The 25,791-nt window shown below is 42.8% G+C and overlaps 2 protein-coding genes across 6 annotated transcripts in view; both read left to right on the top strand.

Annotated features, from left to right (window-relative positions):
* Window positions 1-8,373, top strand: part of helq (helicase, POLQ like) — a 31,226-nt gene extending 22,853 nt beyond the window's left edge. For 2 of the 5 annotated variants that reach the window (XM_008111007.3, XM_016993777.2), the window contains one exon: window positions 1,797-2,014. In XM_008111007.3, the coding sequence (XP_008109214.2) occupies window positions 1,797-1,874 (78 nt within the window). In that variant the 3' untranslated portion in view covers window positions 1,875-2,014. Of the gene's footprint in view, window positions 1-1,796; window positions 2,015-3,234 lie in introns of those variants that run through there. The other 3 variants (XR_010006456.1, XR_010006455.1, XM_062981580.1) reach the window with 3 other exon arrangements.
* A 6,186-nt stretch (window positions 8,374-14,559) lies between these two features.
* hpse (heparanase) overlaps window positions 14,560-25,791 on the top strand; it is a 28,883-nt gene continuing 17,651 nt past the window's right edge. The window contains exons 1-2 of the mRNA XM_008111006.3: window positions 14,560-14,981; window positions 22,842-22,987. Coding sequence (XP_008109213.2) covers window positions 14,575-14,981; window positions 22,842-22,987 — 553 coding nt within the window. The 5' untranslated portion in view covers window positions 14,560-14,574. The remainder of the gene's footprint in view (window positions 14,982-22,841; window positions 22,988-25,791) is intronic.

Here is a 25,791-nt window from a genome sequence, read left to right as displayed (position 1 = left end):
TCTAACCCGTCGCTTCCATCAGACCTATCCCGCCAAGCCACGACCTCGCGCCTCGGGGAGAGAGTCCCAGTTTGGGAGGGGGCTTGAGGAGGGGGATAGTGTGATGACCCATGGGCCTTGTAGTCCTGCTCATGACATTGTGATGCCTGATGAAGAAGAAAACTTGGGTTTTTTACCTTCCCAGTCAGAACTGGATTCTTCCCAGACAGATTCTTCCCAGCCAGATCTGGGAACCTTGCACCTGCAAGAGGATTATGTTCCAGAAGTATGTCAAACAAATACTGAGGCTACATCTCCAGTGTTTTCTCGCCATGAGTTTTGTAAACAACAGAGAGGTTTGGAAGCAGCCTCGCGCAGGAGTGCGAGAATAATTGCTAAGAATTTGCCAATTAAGCCTGCTTTCCATGAGAATCTTTAAGGAGTCAAACATCTGGTCTCAGAGATTAGCTTTCGTTTCTGGTTCCCAGAGAACTGCTCTCGGCGGGAAAGTTAGACTCTATATAGGTGTTTTACCCGCGGAGTAACTTTGCGGAGTCAATTCGTCAGCCTCCGGAGCGAGTTGTGTCTGAACAGCGCGCTCCGCTTCAAGCCTCGTTCCTGCTCAAGCCTTGTCCTTGTTTCCAGCCTTCGCTCCTGTTTCCCAGCCTTTGTTTACCTACGGACCTTGCCTTGTTTCCCAGGACTAAACCTTGCCTTGTTTCACGGATTTTACCAAGTTATTCCACGGACCTTGTTCTTGTTCCTCGTTACCTTGTTCCACGATTCAAGCCTTGTTTTCAAGTATCAGGTTATTTTCCAGCCTTGCTCAAGTTCATGGACTAAAGGACCTTGTCATCTCCCCTCACTTTGCCTGGCAAAGTGAGTGTTTCGGTTATTGGATTACAACTTTGGACCTTAATATTTCATATTGGACATTGTTTTCTTGGACTAATTTTGACCTTTCCTGAAAGGTCTGCTTCTGGACTATTTCATACACTTGCTTTTATTAACTTTATATATTTCCTTAATAAAGATATTAGATAGAATCTGGCCTCTGCGTATGGTTATTGGTGCTCTGTAGCCTGGGTCGTGACAGTTAGCACACTGTAAATTGAAAAGATCTCTCCCTGCAAGTTATGTATTTCTGTTCACTCAGCAGATGGGCAGACATACATCCCTTTTGAATGACAGGTTTGGCTCTCAACGCAGCACTGTCCCAAGTACAGCGCAGTGTTTTTTGTTTGTCTGAATGGCTAGTCTTCAATAATGTGCCGTGTGTGTGTGTGTGTGTGTGTGTGTTTTGCAATACAGCCGGGAGGTGATGCAGAAATACTTCAAATAAATAAAAAAATATACATAAATCTAGTCTGTGCTTATGATGCCCTTATGATGCCCTGCGTTTGGCTCTCAACGCAGCACTGTCCCAAGTACAGCGCAGTGTTTTTTGTTTGTCTGAATGGCTAGTCTTCAATAATGTGCCGTGTGTGTGTGTGTGTGTGTGTGTGTGTGTGTTTTGCAATACAGCCGGGAGGTGATGCAGAAATACTTCAAATAAATAAAAAAATATACATAAATCTAGTCTGTGCTTATGATGCCCTTAGGCACTGAGGAACTGTGGCCAAAGAAGCAGAGAGAGATGGATTCCTTTTATTAATACATGAATTAGTCTGTTCCTTCTATTTGTGAACCAGCTTTTGCTCCATGGGAATGAAATATATATCATCTTGAAAAGGGTCAACTTTTCCCACAAATATATACCAGAAAAAATGGCTAATCCTTTAATAATTTGACTTAAGATCCTTGTGTTTTGGATACAGATGCTCCTAACGGAAAAGGCTGAGGCTCTGCAAGAAGAAGTTGAAGAATTACTGAGAATACCAACAGATATGCCTTAAAGCTTCTTTAATCACTCTTCAACATGAATGAATATCAGAATCAAAAGATAAATTTCTGGCCATTTTGTTGCCTGTAATTTGTTGTATATACTGATGTAACTGATCTTATTTTGCTATAATAAACACTGAAAAAAATCTTCTTTTGGCCTCCAATTCAGTTAATGCTGTGAAATTAGGATATCATGTAACCAAATGGAAAACAAGGATTTTGTGGCTGCTGTATGTAGATTTTTGAGTCACTACCATATTTGAGAATTATGCCTATCAGTGTGAATTCAGAGACCTTCAAATGTTAATAAATTACAACTCACCTTCCACCCCATTGTTTATACTGGGTAGGATTGCTAGGAGTTGCAGTACAGTAACACATGCAGGACCGCATAAGTAAAATTAATTACATATCACAAATAGGGTTGCTGAATGACACATTAACACTTTATTAAATTCCCTTGATTCAACTGATTTACAATATTTAGTACCAGTAAATGGATTGAGCTCAAGATCATGGTTATCATTATCCCCGCTTATCAAATACTCATTTTCCTTAAGGACTATTCTTGCTTGATTTGCTGTAGAGCATGATCCAAACATGATCTTTTTGGGAAAATAATATTTGTTTCTCAGGTTCCTTTTTAGGGCCATTGTAAACATAAATGAGAAAAAAGGCAATGACTTTCTTATACTTGATAAAATGAAATATCAAATACAATTTCCTTTTAATAGTTACTATTATTAGAGGCACTGCCCCACTATGCATGATCATTCGTCATACTCCTGTATGTTTTAATAGTGCTATCGGTTTATAATTCAAACTTTTAGTGCTATCAGTTTGCAATTCAAACAATTCATCACTCAATATGTAATTATCTTCTTGCATGTGTAATGTCATGGATTTGATATGGGAAGTGCTCTTTTATGTATGAGATTTCTTTGTCATGAGATCAGATGGGGAGAGAATGGAATGCTGGGAGGGTGATTGACAGCCCATTGGAAGGGATAGAAGTCAGTTGGTGGTTGACAGTTGGTGCAGAGAAGCCGCCGTTAGAGAGCAGGGACACTGAGAAGGGAGCAAACGCAGGGCTATGGCAGAAGGCTTCAGGGCCATATCGCATGAGCCTCCATTCCTACTCAAAGGGCAATGCCTGTGAAACGACATTCAAGTAGGATAACTGTCTTTTCTTCCCGCTTAAAGGACCATCGTAGGATTGCCACAGTCTCACATCCAGGGTCTCCCATATAATCTCCCGTCAAAACTCAGGTCCTTTGAAAGGCATTTCCTTCGACTAGATAGAACCAACATGGTTTGCCATTTTGGGAGACGGCTGTATTGCTCTCCTTCTCTTCTCTCCTCCCCAAACAGTAACCAACTTTAAGAGGGATGACTTGGAGCTGGACAAGAAGTCATCAGCAAAAAAAAAAAAGATGCCAGGAAATCATCAACCATCAACAAGAGGTGAGGAACAGCAAGCATATGCTGTGGATGAAAGCAACTTCACTGATGGGAGTGAAGAAAAAAACTGAGAAGGCAAGGCATACCGGTAGGAAAAAAAAACGAGGTAACCAAACGGGATGAGAGAAACTCGGGAATAATGGAGTATTTCAACAATTAAAACAGGAATTCCAAGCTGATCTTGCCAGAAAGAAAGCACTTCTCCAAGAAGAGATGAAGAAAATCACTGTCCAGGTGGCAGACATAATCAAAACAGTGGGAGAAGCGTTGGAAATATGTCCAAGACATGAAGAAAAACTCAGTAACATGCAGAAAGTGATTGAATAACTAAAGCTGGAAGACCAGGTAAACCAAGGCAAACCAAGACAAATATTTGGGTTGTTGTGTGTTTTCTGGGTTATATGGCCATGTTCCAGAAGCATTCTTTCCTGACGTTTCGCCCACATCTATGTCAGGTATCTGCAGAGGTTGTGAGGTATATTAGAAAAACTAAGCAAGGAAGGTTTATATATCTGGAAGGTCCAGGGTAGGAGAAAGAACTCTAGTCTGTGGGAGGCCAGTGTGAATGTTGTAATAAATCAAAACTCCATATTTGTTTTTGCAGCTTTGTGATGGAGGAGGAAAACTTGAATAACCTCTTAGAACCTTTGTGGCCTGGTGCAGCGAAATATCACAGGACACTGGACAAATGGCAGAGTTGCAAAGCCATTTAGCTCATCTACAAATACTCTGTAAAAGATTGAATTGTCAGATTTGCAAGATAACTAAAGAAAATAAAAATCTACCAAACTTTGGCTAAGAATCAAAACTTGACTCACCGGGGAGAAGAGGTTGAGATCTACCAGGACTTGTTGCCTGACACATTGAATAAAAAAATGAAGCCAATGACAAGAACACTTAGAGAAGCAGGATTTGGGTGCAGATGGAGCTTTCCTATGAAAATTGTGGGACTGAGCAGAGACAGAGCTTTCTTGTTGACAACAGAACAAGAATTCACAGTGCCCAGGTGGGAGTGAAAATCCCTGTCTGATGAAAAATGTAAGAACAGACGGCTGCTGCTGTTGCTGCAAGTTGGAGGAAGAATTGCTAATAGACAAGGCCATGAAAAAGAAGAGATGGTTCCATCAAAAACACTACAGCTGCTGCGACCCCAACTATCAATACAGCAATGTCTAGAAATTAATGGGGACTTTCAATGCTTATGATAAACAAAGGGGATTAAGGCATTTTCTCTATTTTCTCTATTTTTCCTTTCTTCCTTTTTCTTTATTTTTTTACCCTTCTTTTTTCTGTTATAAGGTATATAATGTAAAGTAGCCATTACGTTTACATATGTTTCTTTTAGTAATTATATATGGTCGTGCCATATTTGCTCAATGTGCAACTTTTTGGCTGCATTCCTTTGCCAAAAATAGGGTGTGCACTGGACTCGAGGAGCAAACAGGAGAAACCAGGCCTGGCTTGAATCCTTGGCCTTTCACAATCCACCCCCTTCCTCCCTTCTTCAGCAGTCTCCAAAGCTGAGCCCAGGCTCCTATTAGCACTCAAAGTTTAGCAGCCAACTTGGGAGAATGGGCTCAGAGCGCTCCTCTCCCACTGGCCCAGCCAAAGGGAGGTAAGGGAGAGTGTCCACATGCTTCCCTCCCTCTCCTTGCTTCCTCACGAAGAGCCAGTGGTGATGGACCTACCCTCGACCCCCACCTTCACTGACCTATTGGTTCCTGCTGTATCCTCCTTCTTACAGACCAGGCTGCAAAGGGGGATTTCTTCATTGCCTCAAGAGCCGGAAGGAAGGATTCAACATTGCCTCCCCCCCCCCCCTTTACACAGTATTGGACTCTTCCTCCCTTAGTGCTCTTAAAGAGGATGCGGTCAGAGCCCCACTTGCAGTCTTCTCCTTCCAACCCACACCCCTGCCATCTAGGCCTTCAAGAAAGGATGGATCCCACCTGGGGCAAAGGGAGCAGTCTTGGATCCTTCATTTTTTGCCTGGATTTGAGGCTGCTGCTGCCAAAACCCCATGTCCAGACCCAGACAGCAGGCAGCTGAGTTGCAAGGAGGAGACAGCTAACAACTGTCCAAGTGTCACTCTTGTGATAACAATCCATTTCTTCTAGTGCTGCATTTCTCAAGTTCTCTCCTTCCCTTATTGGCAATTGTTGAACTTTATTCCAAGGTGATGGCTCCTGGGTCTCCCTTCCATTGGCAAAAGAAGTCAAATGTTGATTCTGTCTTTGTGATCTCCTAGCTTCCACCGTATCATCTGATCGAGGGGTTTCAAGCCTTGTACAGGCTTTATTGAATATTCATTTGATTGAACATTCTCATCCAAGTAGATTACTTTTCCTAGAGTAACTCTTCCCGTGCATGGGCCAAGAATTCGGTATCCTTTAGCTGCGGTAGGAAATCCGTTTCTAATTACTTCTGTCAAATTTGCCTCTTTTTTGACTTTTGGGACATATTGATTAGCTTTGCTGTCAAATACTCTACAATGTGCCATGCTAGGAGGACATCCATGCCATAGTTTATAGGATAAGAGCCTTTGCTTTCATGGGCAAAATGTTTTGCAAATCATTAGCTGCACTAATGGCTTCAGCCCATAATTCTTTGATAATTTGGAGTCCAATAGCATACACCTGGTTAAACCTTTTCAAAAGATTCTCAACAAGTCTCCATGGGATTTACTTCAATTGTCGGTTCTTAAGGTCTGAGGCATTCTGTTCAAGTTATTGCTTACCGCTGACAAAAATCCCTGTAGCCTTTCATAAACTTCAGCTTTGCTCTTGATCAGGTATACAAATGAAAATCTGCTGCAGATATCTATAAAAGTCAGAAAATATCTATTTCCAGCAATTGGTGAGACTTAGTTTCACAAACATTACAGTGAATGAACGTTAGAAAGGGCTCAGTCACCATCTCACTGTTTTTTGGAGGGATGGTTGCTTCTCGCTTCACTTCTACCATGTTTCCCCGAAAATAAGACAAGATGCGCTAGGTCTTATTTTCAGGGGATGTCTTATTTTTCCATGAAGAATTCACATTTATTGTTGAACAAAAAAATGAACATTTATTATATACTGTACAGTAGTTGTCATCACAAACCAGCATAACCAGACAAACTGTGAGTCCTATCAAGAATTTCTCGTTATTACCACTATTTCCATGTACAACACTCTATGGTACGTACATTTACCGATCCTGCATGCTCTGGTGTTCTGTTCGGCGGGCATGCTTCCAAAAAAACTTTGCTAGTTCTTACTTTCAGGGGAGGCCTTATATTAGTAATTCAGCAAAACCTCTACTAGGTCTTATTTTCTGGGGATGTCTTATTTTAGGGGAAACGGGGTATACAGTGTGCATTCTTCTTTATCACAGCATTTTTGAAAATCCATGCCTGCTGAACAGCTTCAACTACAATCTTTCATTCACATGTCCAAGTCTTCAATGCCACAAACTGAAACAATCATCTTATTTGCAATTCTCTGCAATGCCTGCAGATCTAGCAATAGAATTAACTATTCATCTGCTGTTAAAATGCATCTTCCGTCCAATGCTGCCTTTCTTGCTCCATCCTTTTCCCCAGCATTGGACTCTTCCTTCCTTATCTGCTTTCGAGGAAGCACATCCCTCTTGTGGTCACAGACCCATTTGCAATCTCCTCCTTTACAACTCATTTCACCACTCATCCACACACATACCACCACTACCACTGCTGCCTCTAGCTGCAAGAAAGGAAGGATCCAATACTGGGCCAAGTAGGGGGGTAGTAATAGGATTGTAGGATCTTTCTGTCCTCACCTGCTTTTGAGGCAAGGAAGGGAACCCCTTTCCAGCCTGGATTGCAAGGAGGAGGAAGCAGCTGAAGCCAGCAGGTCAGAGAAGGTGGGGGATGAGGGTAGCTCCATCATCACTGGCTCCTCCTGAGGAACCAAGGAAAGGGAAGGAAGCATGTGGACGCTCTCCCGCCTTTTGGCTGGGCCAATGAGAGAGGAGTGCTTGAAGTCCATTCTCCCAGGCTGGCTCTTGAACCCCGAGTGCTAACAGGAGCTTGATCTCTGTTTGAGAGGAAGATGGATGGGAGGAGGCTGCTGAAGGCAGAGGGAAGGGGAGGACAGCTGCTCTGCAGAGAGCAAGAGGGCAGCTGGGCCTCAGGGAACATCTTGGCCTGTGAGTTGGAAAAGGTGGAGGTGTCACCAAGTGTGCCATCTCCAGGAGAGTCATGTGCGATGGTTGCTTCCTGTGATCCTCTTCTCATCAATTGGCTGGGTCTCTTGGGCACAACATGAAGAAGGGGAAGAAGCAAAGGGGAGTGGAGGAGAAGTAGAAGCAATTTGGGAACCCAAGAGGGATAGGCCTTGGGCACTATGCAAGCCTAAAAATATGGTATTTGCCAGCAAATCCTTTTATTTTTTTTTATTTTTTTTGGTTTCAGAGTTTTTAAAATTAAGGTGTACATTATATTCCATAATGCTGTAGATGCAAGTAAATGTGGGTATTATCTATTAAGGCCGGGCTGTGGCGCAGCTGATAAGTAGTCAGCTGCAATAAATCACTACTTACAGAGAGGTCATGAGTTCGAAGCCCGGGTCGGGTTAAGCCCCTGACCATTCAATAGCCCAGCTTGCTGTTTACCTAAGCAGCCCGAAAGACAGTTGCATCTGTCAACTAGGAAATTTATGTACGCTTTATGTGGGAAGCTAATTTAACTAATTTACAACACCATAAAACTGCCAGAAGCACGGGGAAAGGAATGAGGAAGTACAGTACTCAGTGTCACTAGTGGACGGTGAAGCAACAGCTCCCCCTGTGGCCGGAACTGAGCATACCCTCACGAAGCTGGAAATGTTAAATTGCCTCTGTATGTGTCTATACTGTATGTTGTTTGTCTGATAGCATTGAGTCCCCCCGGGGAGAAAGGTGGGGTAAAAATGATATAAATAAATAATATATATATGTGCATTGTAATCTGCCCTGAGTCCCCTTTGGGGTGAGAAGGGCGGAATATAAATTCTGTAAATAAATAAATAAATATTACGTTTTAGTGTCTTACATTATTTATTATTGTTATTATTATTATTATTATTTTCACCTAGAAAATGAATACTCATTTGCTTACAGTACGTTTATAGTATGGGGGGGGGATAGAAAAAGTTAAATATTCCTGTTTTAAATGAACAATAAAAGAGAGGAGATGGAGGATTACAGACCTGCCACAAGAGACCAGATCTCTTGACCCCAAGATATACCTACATGGCTTCACTTGTAGCTACACAAGTGAAGAAGACTGATGTCTTCATGGCCATTTTTAAGTGGGAGGGGGTCATGGTGGGAGTAAGGGTTGGAGAAGGAGGATCAAGCAAGGAACAGGAAAAGTCAGCCTGTCATTGATTAGGATGAGGAAAAGGATGGATACTAAAGTCATTGTGGTAAGGCATTTAATTGAACTACATAGTAGGTTAATAGGAATATATTTTCATAACCTGTTAAGATTATGATCCCAATATGGTTAAATATTAGTGCAGAGCAGTAAAAATGCAGAAGACTAGGGGTTTATGTGAGCAGAGGTAAAAAGAAAATAAACAATAAGACAAAATATCCAGCCTCCCTTTCCCTTTAAAAAGTCATGCATAAAATAAGCATCAGAGACATCAAATAAAATAGCAAAAATATGTTTATTCACAATCTTGTATGATGATGGTCATACAGGCAAAAACATCTTAGTTCCAAAGAAAAACAGTTCAGGAAACTACATATCTCTTAACAGAAAGGAACATCAGCATGGCATGGTCAGGAGCGAAGAGAGAGAGACAGGAAGAGACATCTGTACATCACTTCCTGTGTGTCCCCAGAAAGGATACTCCCATTTCCCATTTCATATGCAAAACCCTTAAATGGTGGCTTCAACTCTGGAATGCATCTTGGCTCATGTTACTAAGCAACAGACATAACTAACTACATAAACCATCCCACATTGAAAATGCATGCATGATTGCTTAGATAACCCAACATAGGTTGAAACAGCATATTTGAAGAAGACTAATATTGTTGTAGTTTCTTTAAATATTAATGGGTACAAAGGGTACAAAATTTGGAATTCTATCAAGAATTTGAGATCACACATCGTTTCTTTTTTTACAAGAAACATTTGAAAAAGGGAGTAAAAATCCTATCTTCGTCTTATTTTACAGAACAATTGAGTTCAGAATGGAATGGGAGAACCAGAGGGGTAGCTAAGCTATATTACTGTCGAAATATTGCCATCTTGGAGTTATATATAAAACTAACTGTGAATTCAAACCACCAAATGATAAGAAAGACTGTGGATGAACAATTAGAAAATATATTTCACCAATTCTATGTAAATTGATGAAACTAGACGAAGTAATAGCATAGAACTGACTGAACAGTACTGTATATGCCACTCTCTGAAAGATAGGGGTATATATCTGGGAATACAAGATGTCACAAGATAACTATTATTTGAATTTTTTTTTGAAATTAACAATAAACCTTTTTAGTAAAATAAAAAAGCTACAAAACCAAGCCAGAATGTGACTAGACACCATTACCCAGAGGACCTTTTGACCATTAAAGACCTCTTTCCTCCAGAAGGCCTACTGTGTCAATTTTCACCTTTGAATTTATACCTACAATTTTATTAGTACGAATAGTTTTAATCTGTGTTTTGAATGGTTATTTTTATTTATGATACTTTAAGGGCTTTCTCTGTCCCACCCCATGCTTTGAGAAGAGGCGGGTGAGAAATAACTATAATAACAATAATTATTATAAATATAATAATCAATGATGACAATGATGACTTTTGGATTTCTCTTACAGTACCGCTTCCAAGACATTATTCATGCCCCTTTTTGTTGTTTGAAAGACACATATGCTCCATAAAAGATTATACACTATGGTGTTATAGAGTTGTTTCACTACTTTTCCTTCGAACTTGGAGGAGCAAGGACTCTCCAGGACATGCAGCCTCACGAACGCCTAGCACTCACCTGTCTGTCTTACAGCACTGGTTTCAGAGCTTCGCCTGAGCCTCAGAGAAAAGAGCCAGTCTTTGGAGCTGAATTGCACCACTAGGATTTTCCTCCTTTTTTCACCTCTTGTTGCCTGCTTCTGTCTCCTATATCAGCCTGGTAACCTGTGGCCCTCTGGCAACTATTGGACTGCAGCTCCCATCCTACTCAGCTCTGGTTGTTTAAGCTGCTGCATCATACTGTTAGTTCATGTTCAGCATGTGACCAACTAAGACTAAGATCCCTTTCAATTATTCTTGAACCAGGCATCCCCCATCCTATACCTATGTATTTTCTTTTTCTGCTCAAGTTCGTATTTCTCTGTAACAGAATTCATAGAATCATAGAATTGGAAGAAACCACATGGGCCATCTAGTCCAACTCCCTGCCATGCAGGGAAAGCACAAAGTACCCCTGACAGATGGCCATTCAGTTTCTGTTTAAAAGCATCCAAGGAAGGAGTTTCCACCAAACTCCAAGGCAGAGTGTCCCGCTGCTGAACAGAAAGTTCTTCCTAATGTTCAGCTGGAATCTCCTTTCCTGTAATTTGAACCCATTGCATTTGGTTAGCCAGGACTTCAGCTCTCAATTTGGGGCAAAGTGCAAATTTGATAAGCATGCACTCTATTCCATCATCCAAGTCATTGTTGGTACAGATGTTGAGTCCCTATACCAGGCATCCTCAAACTCTGTTCCTCCAGATGTTTGGGCCTCCAACTCCCAGAATTCCTCATCATTGTGTTGGAGACTGGCCCAGAGGGGAAGTAAAGGAGAGAATTCCAAGAGAGCAATAGAACAAGCTTTTTATTGTTATCACAGCTAATGATAAGGCAAACAGCCGTAGGCAACCACTCTAATGGGTCCGTACCGTGCAAAAGGCCATCGCAACATGTGCACAGTTAATAAATAATATATATGTCTTGGCTTATCTAAAATTGATCAATGGCTGAGGGTCTTCCTCACCTTCCACACTTACTTGTCATAAATGATTGCTGTGACCTCACTTGTTTACTCTGAGCTTTCTTTCTCTCTTTGGAACTTCCTGGAGAAAGGCACCAGCTCACAGGAAGAGAGGGGCATATGCAGAGGCAAAGCTACATAGGCAAAAGTTTACTATTTTCTGGCTTATGGTCCCTTCAATTGAACAAACTGGCTAGGGCTTCTGGGAGTTGGAGGCACAAACTGTTGTGACTGCGCCTTTGGGGATTATGGTTGATGGTGATGGGATTAGAAGAGGAAGGAAAAACCCTCGTGATGAGGGTTCATTGGAGGAGTTGCGCAGGAAACGGATTAGAGAGCTCAATGGGGAATCTTCTGAGGAAGATTCAGATGGGGAGTTTGGGGAAGAAATGGATGCTGGGGAACAGGTGGTGGCTGGGGAAGTGGGCACTGAATGGGCACAGCCACCAGAGATGTCTGGGGATTTGGGGCCTATGGATACTACTGAACCTGGGGTATCTTCAGGAGCAGATCCCACTTGGGATGCTTGGAGAAGGGAAGATGGTTCTTTAAGTGTTCATGGGGATAAGTATGGGCAGGATGATTGGGACTCCGACGAACTATTAGGCACTCCTGATCCACGAGCCCTAGCTGTGTGGAGTTCGGACTCTGAGTAAGATCTGGGACACCTGGTGTTTGGGTGTGAGTGTTTGGTCACCCAAGAGGAAGGGAAATAAAATGGGAATGTTTGGCCACTTCACTTTGCGTGTGGCAAGCTGTTGCTGAGGCGCCATTGGGATTTCTGTGCATTTCATGAAGACTGGACTGGGACTGTGCTTCTGATCTGCTGTTACCATCGTTGCTTGGCTCTTTGTGCCATTTCGTGGACCTGGTTTTGATGACTGCACCCTTTTCGGACCCTGGATTGGAATTTGACCTTGCTTCTGTCTTCGCCCTTTGATTGACGACTACTCTCGGCTTTTGACTACTGGCTTGCCCTCCGGATTTCGCTGCTGTCTCCTGACCTGACCTTGGATCCTCCTGACGACGTCTCTTCACTCTCCTCTTGGAGCTCTTGGCTTTATCTGCACCGTGGAAGCAGTTTACTGCCTTTCTAGTTTGTTTGTTTTCAGACCAGTTTGGTGTTTTCTTTTGGGAACTGTCCCTTTAAATCCACAGAGCCGGCTGGCTGCTACAGAAAGGGCTTGGACCCAAAAAGTGCCTTTTGCACTAAGTTTGTTTAGCTTTGTTTTTCCTGCTTGGAGTTCCGGATTTCAGCTACTCATTGCAGCTTTTGGAAGGTTTCAAGTTCTTGTTTATTTTGCCTATTTTTAGTAGTCAACTTAATTTGTTTTCTAAGCTGAACTGAAGCGTCTTTTTAGTTCTATATTGAATGCCTGCGTGGATAAACAGCTTGGCTTGTTAAGACATACTTTTGAGTTATATTTTTGTTCGGACTGCTCTTGAAACATTGATAGTGAAGTGTTTCAAGATATCTTCTGTGTTTATGTTTACTTTTTGGCTTATCTCCTGAATAAACTCTGTTTTGTTCGTTAATTGGCGTCTGACTCTTGACACAAATAGCTGGAAGGATAGAGTTTGAGGGCGCATGCCTAGGGCACATACCTATCCACAGGTTGAGAACCACTGATATAATATCAGTGGCTCTCAACCTGTGGGTAACCAGATGTTTTGGCCTTCAACTCCCAGAAATCCTAACAGCTGGTAAACTGGTTGGGATTGATGGGAATTGTAGGCCAAAACACCTGGGGACCCACAAGTTGAGAACCACTGCCCCATATCGTGAACAGGTGGAAACATTTCAATAAAGAAAGAGGGAGGGAGGGAAGAGAGTGTATGTTATGTTCCAAGGCTCTTCTCACCTGATAACAAGCACAGAGTTTAACCAAACAAACCCAGGATATGCCAAAACATATTTACTTAGGCAAAGAACTAAAACATAAAGTCATGCCAAGGACTGACTAAAAGCAATATGACACATGGTTGAGGCAATACAAGCGAAAAAGTCCCATGTTCCAAAGCAGGCATGGGAAAACAATGGCCCTCCAGGTGTTTGGGACTTCAACTCCCACAATTCTTAACAGCTTGTAAGGAATTGTGGGAGTTTAAGTCCAAAACACCTGGAAGGGCCAAGGTTGCCCATGCCTGTTCCAAAGGATTCCAGAAACAAGTGCATAGTTAAACTGGAATTTAAGTCAAGCCAGAAGTCAGTCCAGAATTCAGGTTCAAAGTTTCCAGGAACAAGAAGGCTTAAAGCAGGGTTTCAGGATACAGCAGGGTTCCAAGACCAGATTGCAAGTACAAGGTCTGGATATCGAGATCCAACCCAGGGTTACCAGCCAAAATACAGGTCCCTTAATTCCACCTTTCTCTTCCCAAAAAAGCATCTCCTCCCTCCCGCCCTCTTTTTATACAAAGACTCTCAGCCTGTGGCCTGTGAAACATAACTCAGGAAAAGAAGGTCAAGTTGACCTCTTCCAAACAGGAGTAGGGTGAAGGGCCCTCAGCAGCAGCTGGACCAAAACCGGCCCAACTGCTGATCATGACAGATAAAGAGAAAGAAAGAAGGGGGGGGGGAGAGGAGAGGAGGGTGGATATGAAATGGGCAGAGAGGGGGGAAAGAAAACGAAAGCCCAGACAGTTTTAATGACTCATTTTAAACTTGCATCTTATGTTTTATCTTTTGTTTTGTTAATTTTAATATGTATTTTTGGGAATATGTTTTAATATGCGTATTTTAAATTATTATTATTATTATTAAAGGTAAAGGTAAAGGTTTTCCCCTGACGTTAAGTCCGATCATGTCTGACTCTGGGGATTGGTGCTCATCTCCATTTCTAAGCCGAAGAGCCGGCGTTGTCCGTAGACACCCCCAAGGTCATGTGGCCGGCATGACTGCATGGAGCGCCGTTACCTTCCCGCCGGAGCGGTACCTATTGATCTACTCACATTGGCATGTTTTCGAACTGCTAGGTTGGCAGGAGCTGGAGCTAACAGCGGCCGCTCACGCCGCTCCCGGGGATTGAACCTGGGACCTTTCGGTCTCCAGCTCAGTGCTTTAATGCACTTCGCCAACGGGGCTCCATTATAATTATTATTATCTTTATTTAAAAGGGAAGGGAAGGAGCACTGGAGGACAGAACCCTGGGGCACCCTACTGGTCCCTTCTCCCCATGATGGAGAGGAGCCATTGGAGCATCCGTTTGGGTTCAGAGAGTCAAGCCTTGACCAAGCCACCTCCCATGAGCATGCACAGAGCATGGGCTCTCCCACAGTCTACCAGCTTGTGCTCTTCCCTCCCTGTGAGCATGAGGTCCGCCTTGGTCCGCTTTTTCTGGGCGTCCCTTTGACTCACGAGGAGGGCGGGGAGGAAGGCAGGCAGGCAGGCAGGCTCCCTCCTCCTCCTCCTCCTGGGTCTCCAGATGCAGCCGGGCGGCGTCCCTTGACAGCTTCCTCCTCCGCCCCAGCCCTGAAGATGCCTCCGCCGCTCCTCTTGCTGGCCTGGGGGGCTCTGTCTCTCTGCTGCCGGGGGTCTCTCTCCGAGGCCGGGGCAGAGCTCCTCTTCCAGGCGGGGGAGCGAGCCCTGCGGCAGGTCAGCCCTTTCTTCCTCTCGCTCACCATCGATGCCAACTTGGCCACGGATCCCCGGTACATCGCCTTTCTAGGGTCAGTAAAGTCGGGAAGCCGCACCGGTTGAATGGTATTGGCTACATACTTGTGGGTGGCGGGGACAGAAAACCTTACCGAAGTCGGAATGACAGTATTGAACTGTGAGGATCTGGGATTACAAGTCCCAGGATCCCCCAAATTGCCCGGAGGATTCTAGGGCAAGAATAATAGGAAGAAGGTATTTGGGACCACAAACCCCAGAATCCCCTGGAGTTGGAATGACAAAGTCTATTCTGCCTTGGTCAGAGACCACACCTGGAATCACACTGTGTCCAGTTCTGGGCACCACAATTGAAGGGAGATGTTGACAAGCTCGAATGTGTTCAGAGGAGGGTGACTAAAATGATCAAGGGTCTGGAGAACAAACCCTATGAGGAGCAGCTTAAAGAACTGGGCATGTTTAGCCTGCAGAAGAGAAGGCATGAGTACATGAGGGTCATGTATAAATATATGAGGGGGAGTCATAGGAACGAGGGAGCAAGATTGTTTTCTCCTGTCCTGGAAGCTAGGTCGCAGAACAATGGCTTCAAAGTACAGGAAAGGAGATTCCACCTGAACATAAGGGAGAACTTCCTCACTGTGAAAGCTGTTCAGCAGAGGAACTCTGCTCCAGACTGTAGTAGAGTCTCCTTCTTTGGAGGCTTTTAAGCAAAGGTTGGATGGCCATCTGTCGGGGGTGCTTTGAATGCAATTTTCCTGCTTCTTGGCAGGGGGTTGGACTAGATGGCCTTCAAGCTGTCTTCCAACTCTAGGATTCGATGGGGTTTTGGGGAATGCAATCTCCAGAAGGATAAAAGGAGCCCCGGTGGCGAAGTGTATTAAAGCGCTGAGCTGCTGAACTTGCAGACCAAAAGGTCCCAGGTTCAAATCCCAGGAGCAGAGTGAGCACCTGCTGTTAGCTCCAGCTTCTGCCAACCTAGCAGTTCGAAAACATGCCAATGTGAGTAGATCAATAGGTACCACTCAGGCAGGAAGGTAACGGCGCTCCATGCAGTCATGCCAGCCACATGAACTTGAAGGTGTCTACGGACAATGCCAGCTCTTCGGCTTAGAAATGGAGATGAGCACCAACCCCCAGAGTCAGACATGACTGGACTTAACGTCAGGGGAAACCATTACTTTTTACTAATCTCCAGAATCTCCAAATTGCCAGCTGCCTGGAGGATTCTAGCAGCTGTATTCCCTAATAACTAGCTTTTCATACATTCTGAATTCTTACTAAAGAGATAGTCAGTGTTTCCTCACCAGGGTTTTGAAGAAGAAACTCAGATTCAGAAGCTAAATCTCCTTCAGCTTTACTGGAGTTGGGAAGAATTAGGATTTGGGATTACAAAAGCGCATCTCCACTGTAGAATTAATGCAGTTTGACACCACTTTAACTGCCATGGCTGGATGCCATAGATGCAACCCAAGTTCCAGAATCCCCCAAATTGCCAGCTGCCTGGAAGGTTCCAGCAGATATAATATCAAAAAAGTAAATGTTTGAAAACGTGATGTCGAAGGTTTTCAACAGACCTCACAATCTCTGTTATAGATGCAGATGAAACATCAGGAGAGAATGCTTCTGGAACATGGCCATACAGCCCGGAGAACTCACAGCAACCCAATAAATTTTTGAAAGTTTTGAATTCCTACTAAGAAGGTAGTTTCTGGTTCCCTAAAGTATCTTGTAAGATTATTTCAAATATAAAAATACAAGAATCACTCATATTTAGTCAAATTTAACATTCAGCCCTTTTGGCTATATGGCCTTGTCAAAATTGGGGTGTGCATTAGATTCGCGTCATGCAGTTATGAATGTTTAACCCTAAACCCTAGACTTTCCACAGATATATATTTACCTCTTTGCTTAGTTTTCTCCATACCTCACAACCTCTGAGGATGCCTGCCATAGATGTGGGCGAAACGTCAGGAGAGAATGCTTCTGGAACATGGCCACACAGCCCGAAAGACACACAACAACCCTGTAACCCTAAAATGTTGATTCATTTTCAGTGGGGCAAAGTGTCTCAGGTATTCTTAGAGAAACTTAGAGCTGAGCTAACGTTAAAGCTGCTTCAGGAGCAGCACCTGGAGCTCCTCTTTGAGGGATACCTTCTCTAATTAAATGGCCAGGGCTCAATGCTTTGCAGTCCTGGGATTTGTAGTTTGGTGAGGCACAAGCATTCTTTGGCAGAGAAGGCTCAAAACCGTATCAAACTACAGCCCCAAGGATTCCATAGAACTGAACCAAGGCAATTAAAGTGTATTCATTCTACAACATAGACGCACCCCAAGGTTTTCTTTTCCATTGCTGGAAGCTTTGGTGTTCTAACACAATTGCTTATGATGAAGGAATTCTAAGCAGGCAGCAACAGTAATGCACACAATTTTTGGCCAAATTACAAAGAGCGTACTTTTTGCCACTGCACATTACATTAGACAGCAATTATTATTATTATTATTATTATTATTATTATTATTATTATTATTATTATTATTTTGGGGGGGGTGTTCAAGGTTTTGAAAATTGAAGTGCACATTAAATTCGAAGGCACATTAGATTCAAGTAAATACAAATATATGAGTTATGCTGGGGCCCCTGGTGGAGGCACAGTGTGTTAAAGCGCTGAGCTGCTGAACTTGCAGATCGAAAGGTCCCAGGTTCAAATCCCAGGAGCGGAATGAGCACCCGCTGTTAGCCCCAGCTCCTGCCAACCTAGCAGTTCGAAAAACATGCAAATGTGAGTAGATCAATAGGTACCGCTCCGGTGGGAAGGTAACGGCGCTCCATGCAGTCATGCCGGCCACATGACCTTGGAAGTGTCTAAGGACAACGCCGGCTCTTCGGCTTAGAAATGGAGATGAGCACCAACCCCCAGAGTCGGTCACGACTGGACTTAACGTCAGGGGAAAATCTTTACCTTTACCTAAGTTATGCTGAGTTTCTTGAAGGGGGATGATAATAGATAATTTCAAATGCAATGTCTGAGAGCCTGTAGGGCACAATATATGGCACAATACAGGCCATATGTGTGGGTTTGACTGCCATCCAGTGTATCCCAGGCTTGAGTGGCCCAAGGCCATGGGATGGCAATCCCCTTCCCATCACCACCATCTGTGTTGTGACAGTCTCTGGCCATGACATAGGTCTTATCTGTTCTCCATCAGGGCTCCAACTTGTTCTCCATCACGTGCCTTGACACTGACCAAAGTGGCAGGGAGGGCTAAGAAGATTGGGGGGGGGGGGGGACGACAGTTGGTTCTTTGGCTGACATCATGGCACATGGCAAGAACAGGTAGGACTTGCGTCATGGTCAGGGTGCCATAACATGGAGGTGGGAGGTAGTTAGAAGGAGTCCACATTTCCCAGTGGCACCAGTTATGGTTTGGCACCACTGGGCGGCCCCCTAACTTCTGTGTCAGCTAAAGGAGTCCTATGGCAAGCATCCTCAAATTGCCGCCCTCCAGCTGTTTGGGCCTCCAACTCCCAAAATTCCTGACCATTGAACAAGCTGGCTAGGGCTTCTCTGAGTTGAAGGTTGGAGGGCCATGGTTTGAGAATGTCTACCCTATGGGGACAAAACTCAGGGCCAATCCAACATCCAGTATGCCAGATAGGCATGTTTTGGATCAGTATAGATCTGTCAAGTGACATAACCAGATATATTTTGAATTTACCCAACCACTTACGCTCCATCAGTCACCAATTGGCCACAGGGCAGGCTGCAGGGGTCAGGAGAGTTTGGTCGTTTCAGAAAATCAAACCTTCTTGCAGGGGGTTGGACTGGATGGCCTGTGAGGTGTCTTCCAATTCTATGATTCTATATGCATTTTTGCAATCATTTTTAAAAGCTTTACACAGGAGGAAGGTTTATTTATACATACGTGCAGCAGTAATAGGACACGGTGTCTCCAATCACATATAATTGTTCTTTTTTAATGGACTTCCTTGTAGCATTTTTTGCTCTCTAGACTTCCACCGCATCCTTCTGCTACAGGATGAATGAGTTGGCTTCTGCAGAGTTAAGAAGCAATTGCACCCTTAATTATCTTCTGGGTTAAGTATTTTGCATTGCCATTTCCTGTGGTTTCCTTTAGGTCATGGCACATCTTTTGTCTTCCTCATAGCTGAGAGAGCGGACATTTCCTTGCACAACATATAATCACATTGCACCGTGTTAAAATGCATCTATACAGTGGTTTCACCGAGCAGATGTAAGCTTTGTGAGACTCATGCAATTTATTGCTGACACAACCTTCTGCATGGATGCCTTTAAAGCAGTCATGCATAGAATTCCTTGCATGTATGAACTGCTAGAATTTTTGAGCAGAATTTTTGTACTTTTGAAATTGATACCATTCTCTGATTATTCCTAATGTCTGCTTTTGTTTAAAATTAGTTGAAAAATGATTACTAATATAACAAGATTTTTTTTTGTAATGGCAACAATAATACATTTATTGGGAATTTTCTAGTGAGTTACACCACAAGTTACTTTTAAAACCATGACATTCTCAATTGTTGTGTGTTTGTTTTACCAAAATGCCAGGTAAAATCTCAAAAGTCAATAGGAGAATGTCCTTCCTGTGGTGAAGCTCTTCAGATCGGTGCCTCTGTCCATCACTAAAGGATCTTCCAGTACCTCGGTCTATTATTTTCTCCCAGTTTTCCACAGGCCCCTTGAATCACTGCATGTGCAGTGAATATATCTCGCCATCCCCTTTGCATCTTGGGTTTAAAGGGGACTAAACCACAAGTAATTATCCTGTGGGACCTTGATGTATAAGTCAAATGCTTTATCAGCTTCCGCCAGGAAGTATTTGGTGGACCGTTATCTGTTTCGTGTCATCTTTTAACTGATGCAGTGTCTTTGTATTTCACAAGTGATTTACATTAGCTGTGCCCATTCTGGGAGCTCAGTCTGGCCAAGCTTGTTCGCAGCCTATGAATAAATGCCAAAATGCTAAGAGTACTCTCTCTAGAAATCTCCAGATTCTCCAGTACAATTATGTGGTCCATTTGTTATGAATTTTCAAATCTAAAATGTTATTTGATCCATCTTGAGTGGGGCAAAGTGTCTCAGGTATTCCCAGAGAATCAAGTAGTACAGAAACAACCAGTACAGAATTTATAGAAAACAGATTTAAAGATGGGCTTAAAGCTAACCTAAAAAAATGAACACTAAGAACTGGGAAGTCCTGACACTTCAGCATTCTAACTAGAGATCGGCTGTTACCAACAGTGCTGTGGATTTTGAGGAGGTGCGAATAGAAGGCAAAAAGGGGAAATGTGTCAAGAAGGCATGTCAAGCAAACCTTTGTTGGGACCGACTGCCTTCCATCTGGAAATGTATGTCCTCACTGCAAACAACCATGTGGATCCTGAATAGATCTCTACAGTTACTTATGGACCCCCCACTAGGATACTACCTTTGGAAGACAATTGAACTAGTCATGAGTGATAGCCTATGGTGATGATGACACAGACAGAGGGGAAATATCTCATTCACCCAAAATCCATACATTCAGCATGCATAAACACCATTCTTCCCTTGGAGTTGATCAGGCTACTGGGAGGAAAGAGATGGAGGAACAGATGCAACATTGCTGAAGGTCTGGCACACACTTGATTCTGAAAGTTAGGGATTTTCTCATCCATCACTCAATTGTTTGGTGGTCACTCTCCATTCTCCTCTGGCCAGGTGAATCTTCATCAGTCACATAAACTAATGGGCCATTCCATTCAAGTGCTATAATGTAATTAATTCATTGTCTTTCTTTATGCAAGCATCCCAGCTTGAAACCAAGGTTCTCAGTTCAATGTTTTTTTCCCCCCTTGGGAACACTTTTTTGCCAAGCCTTATGAACTTAATTCCTTGCCTTTCTTTCTCTTCCATAATGCAATTTTCAGGTTTCATTTTGGGATGGTGTCTTCAGCCTTGCTAGGTCTTAGCCAGACCCCAGACATTCAATCAATTACACATTTCAGCAGCAGTGGACTATAGAGCTAATTTAAAACATGTAAACAATTACCATTAAAACAGAATAAAATATTCACAATACAATCAGCCATCATTATTCAAGGATTCTACATCTATGGATTCCATCATCCACAGCTTGAAAATATTGTGGGTGGAGGGAAACAACACACCTTGCTTTTGCCATGTTAGTATCCATAAGGAACTCCTATATTAAAACAATTTAAATCATACAGCTGAAAATAACAACAGTTTAAAATAGTCAAATTAAAACAATACAGAACTCACTTAAAAAGTCATTAGTTTTAAACCTTTTTTAAAAAGAGCCCAGGGGCCATCACTGAGAAGGTCCACAAGCTGTGCCTATGAAGGTGCTGAGATTCTATGAGCTTTTACACGATTTCCTAAGTTCATGGGAAAAGGGGCACATCTTAGTTACAAGAAATGCATTATCTAAATGTCAGTGGTCAAATACTTAAAGGGATTTTCTAAATGTCAGACAACAGCAAGAGGAATGGGGAGAAAGGAGCAGCAGAAAGAAGGTGCAAGCTGTGAATGGGAGCAAATGTGTTGGTCTATCACTCTTTTTGTAGGGAATGCTGTATCTGAGTGGAAAACAAACAATCTAATAAATGCTACTGGTCTGCAGATTCCTGATCCCTCACCTAGTCAGGTCTGGTAGGAGTTATAATCAAATAATACACAGCATGTCACATACCTTCCAATTCTTCTAATTTCACCATCTCAATTAATCCATTGTTGTCCTGTTTTTTCAGCAATTGTTTAAATTTCCCAGTTTCTCTCTCTTCCTGCTGCTTTCCCCTTTGTCCTTACAGTGAGTCAACTTTGTTTACACAAAGTTAACTCACTGTAAGGAGAGGACAGCAGAGAGAGAGGCAAATCTTGCCCTTCAAGCTCAAAAGCAAGCTGCTTCAGCCTGCCCAAGTTTATGTGTTCTTCTTCATTTATTGTTATCTTGACCACACACTGATGTTGCTTGGCCATAGGTATCCTTTTTTTCATCAGGGAAATGTTGGAAAGTTTAGTACCAGAGGATGCTTGCCTTCGCTAAATTTATTTGCTGAGGGGACAAAACTCTGTGTATGCTAAGAGGCATCCTTTGTTGCTATTATTTCATAAATACAACAATCACTGGTAATTAAGGGATTCTTTGATCTGGTAAGAAGATGTCACTGCTCAGAGTGAAGCCATGTGATCCCAAGGCAACCAAATACCTCGTTGGGCCCTGGGGACAGGAAATTGCTGCAGTAGGTGTGGTTAGTTAGGTTAAAGCAAAACCTGTGTTGCACCGATGTTGTCAAACAAATAAGGGAGCCAGACGAGCCTGTCCTGAAACCAGCCTGCATAGCGATGATGCCCTTGACTTCTTGGAGAGACACATTATAAACCTGTTTGGCTCTGCACCGCTCAGCTGTGAAGAATCTCGTCTGCCTTCAAGAGCATCACGGGTGTCAAACCAACCCGCTTCCATGTGACTGCTACATTGCTGGTGCAATGTCTGGGATGTTAGATTTTTAAATGTCATCTTTATTTAGAATTAGAAATGCTGTCCATCAGCAAAAAAATGTCACTCACAGCATCAAGCTAAGCAGAGCACAAAATTCAAGCTGTTTTTTTCTTTTTCACCAGTGTGAATCAGAGGTGCCCAATGTGCCACAGAAGTACCCAAAGCAAATCAGAAGTGCCCTATGTGCATTGAAATGCTCTTGCTAGTGCCCAGATGTACATTGGCACAATTTACTAACAGGGTTTTGTTATGATTCTGCAACATGGTTATAGATTTGTAAATTTGTGACTGTGATATAGGATCATGGCTTAAATATTATTTCTACTACTACTAATAACAAAAATATTTTATTGGCATTCACTTCACCAGCTCTGCGAAATTGCGCACATTAGCAAGAGGCTTGTCTCCAGGCTTTCTGAGGTTTGGAGGCACAAAAACGGACTTCTTGATTTTTGATCCCAAAGAAGAGCCAACGCTGGAGGAGAAGGTTTTCCTGGATCAGGTAGCTAGACAAGGTAAGCTGGAGGCTAGTCCTGTGAACTTTTGGCACACTTGGTGAACACTGTAGGAGGAAGAACTTTTCCCTACTAAGTTGATTAGATCACGGAAATTGAGAGCTTGGTAAAGTCATTTCATTTGGATAACAGCTCACAGAAACTAATCTAAAACAACTACTCTTTGGCAGTGTTCAGCAGTATCGGCTAGTGGATGCTATAAATCCGCTTACATTTAAGTGAAAGAGATAACTGCTCCAGAACTTCTATTCAGGCTGCTCATAGCAGGGTGTCAGCAGTCTTATTGTGCTAAGTTTCAGTGTTGATTCCATCCTATTTTGAGTGGTGAGAGCTGCTGACAAGCATGTATTCCTGCATTTAAGGGCCTATTTAGCTGGGTTGGCAGATGAAGCAAAACAAATTCAGCTTAACTCTTCATAGTGCTGCTGTTTATTTCTACAACCACAAAATCTCCACAGAGTGGGAAGGAAAAACTCCAAGGTGAAGGCTAGGCACTGCATTTATCCTCCAGGTATCACTCACCTTCCGTTTCCTGTATCACCGCTGATTGTGCTGGCTAAGATTGCTACGGTAGTAGGTGCAGTTCAATAATATATTGATGTCTACATGATTTCTTCTCCTGAACAAAAAGGTACAATATTTAAAAAGATGCAGCAGAAACAGAAAGAGCCAAAAGTTGGGCCAGATGTAGATTTGTGTTGTAAGAAATTTCGTGATTTAAATTGAAACCCTTGGTTTCAGTTCTTTTCCCATTTTTATCCCATTGGGTTTCAAAGGCTTTCATGGTCAAAATCTGGCTACCAGTATTTTAAAAAACTCTAAAATCAGGACAGTAAATAAAGAACACCACTCAGAAAACGGGAATTTTAGGCATGAATCAATCACTGAGTTGCAGTGAGTTTTCCGTACTGTATGACCATGTTCCAGAAGCATTTTCTCCTGACATTTCGCCTGCATCTATGGCAGACATCCTCAGAGGTTGTGAGGTCTGTTGGAAGCTAGTCAAGTGGGGTTTATATATCTGTTGAATGTTCAGGATGGGAGAAAGACCTCTTGTCTGTTGGAGGCAGGTGTGAATGTTTCAATTGGCCACCTTGATTAGCATTGAATAGCGCACTTGATGAAGCAGCCTGGACACAACATATTATTTGAGAACACAGAAATGCTGGACCACTCTAACAACTACCATGACAGACTACACAGAAAAGCCATTGAAATCCACAAGTTTGTGGACAATTTCAAGAGAAAGGAGGAAACCACGAAAATGAACAAAATCTGGCTACCAGTATTTAAAAAAACTCTAAAATCAGGACTGTGACGGCGCGAGTGGCGCCATCTATATGTTGGAACTATAAGTTTCAAGATTTGAATTGTTGTATCATGCCTGATTTTGCCCTTACCCTGTAAATATAGTTGGATTGGTTATTTATATCTGTCAATCAATGTTGTGTGTACCTGTTATATTGCTCACTCAGCAAAACTGTTTGGCTCCACCTCTTCCTGGAGTAGGACTGTGTTTCCTCCTTTTCATTCCACTCTATCGGATGGACGTGAAAGAGAGGCTTGGCTCTGAAAGCCCTTCAAAAGTTACCTCTCAGCACCAATTCTGAGGTTCTTACCCTTGGGACTCACACTTCATGTTCAGGGCCAACCTGAACAACGTTGAGGAGTCTCAAGCGCCTTCACATCAGTCCTTTGGCAACAGAGGAAGACTCTTGTCTTCAGATATAGGTCATTGGACTGAGGCTGAGTTTGCTCCGGCATTCACAGCCAGAGAGAGAGGGATCTGGACAAGCTTCATGGACTTAAACAACCAAAGACTGTAATGTATATTTTCTTTTACCCCCTTTGTGAAGAATAAACCCAGTTTTTGAGTTAACTACAGTGTTTTGGTCCTTGGGAGTTCCAGTTTCCCTAAAGGAGGGCAAGAAGCAATCCCCTGGGGAAAGATGTCACGTCCATGCCTCTTTCACTAAGAGTCTACAGCCCCAGGCGCGACGGCACAAGGACAGTGAATAAAGAGCACCACTCAGAAGACAGGGGAATTTCAGACATGAATCAATCAGGGCCAGCTAACACCTCCCAAAATAGGATCCCCCAGGCAGTAAATAGCCAGACCTTGAAACTGAAAGGCTATTCAATGCTAATCAAGGTGGCCAATTGAATAATTCACACCTGCCTCCAACAGACAAGTTCTTTCTCCCACCCTGAACATTCCACAGATATATAAACCCCACTTGCATAGTTACCAACATACCTCACAACTTCTGAGAATGCCTACCATAGATGCAGGTGAAATGTCAGAAGAAAATGCTTTTGGAACATGGCCATACAACCTGGAAAACTCTCAGAAACCCAGTTTTATCCTATTTTCCCACTCCAGTATGAGACATATTGGTGAGTTCTATAATTATAAATAAGTCCCATTACATATAACAAGTAACAGTATCAAGCTGTTAAAACAGGAGCAAGGAGGTTTGGTATTTCCCTTTTGTGGTCTCAATGTAAGTTTATTTAAAAGCTATTTTAGACGGAAAAGTGACATTGGCATGCCCTCCCATTATTATGTGTGGTCTTTAGCTGACTATGTCAGTGTCTTTATTTTTTGTGGTCAGCTTGACAATAGTAGGTCAAATCACAAGGAGAGCTTCAATTAAAAGCCTGACAGAAGTCTCCTCACCTGGAAAATGGAAGGGAGTGCCATCTGTCAGGACTATAAAACTGGCTCAGCTCCAGTATCTCAATTCATACAATTAAAAGGAATTTGCAGATTAAAGTTTCCCCTGAGGCTCATAATGAGTAAA

This window comes from Anolis carolinensis, chromosome 5, assembly GCF_035594765.1.
Source record: "Anolis carolinensis isolate JA03-04 chromosome 5, rAnoCar3.1.pri, whole genome shotgun sequence".
NCBI classification, from domain to species: domain Eukaryota; kingdom Metazoa; phylum Chordata; class Lepidosauria; order Squamata; family Dactyloidae; genus Anolis; species Anolis carolinensis.
Note: the sequence above shows the minus strand (reverse complement) of the source record. Positions and strands in the feature narration are given on the sequence as shown.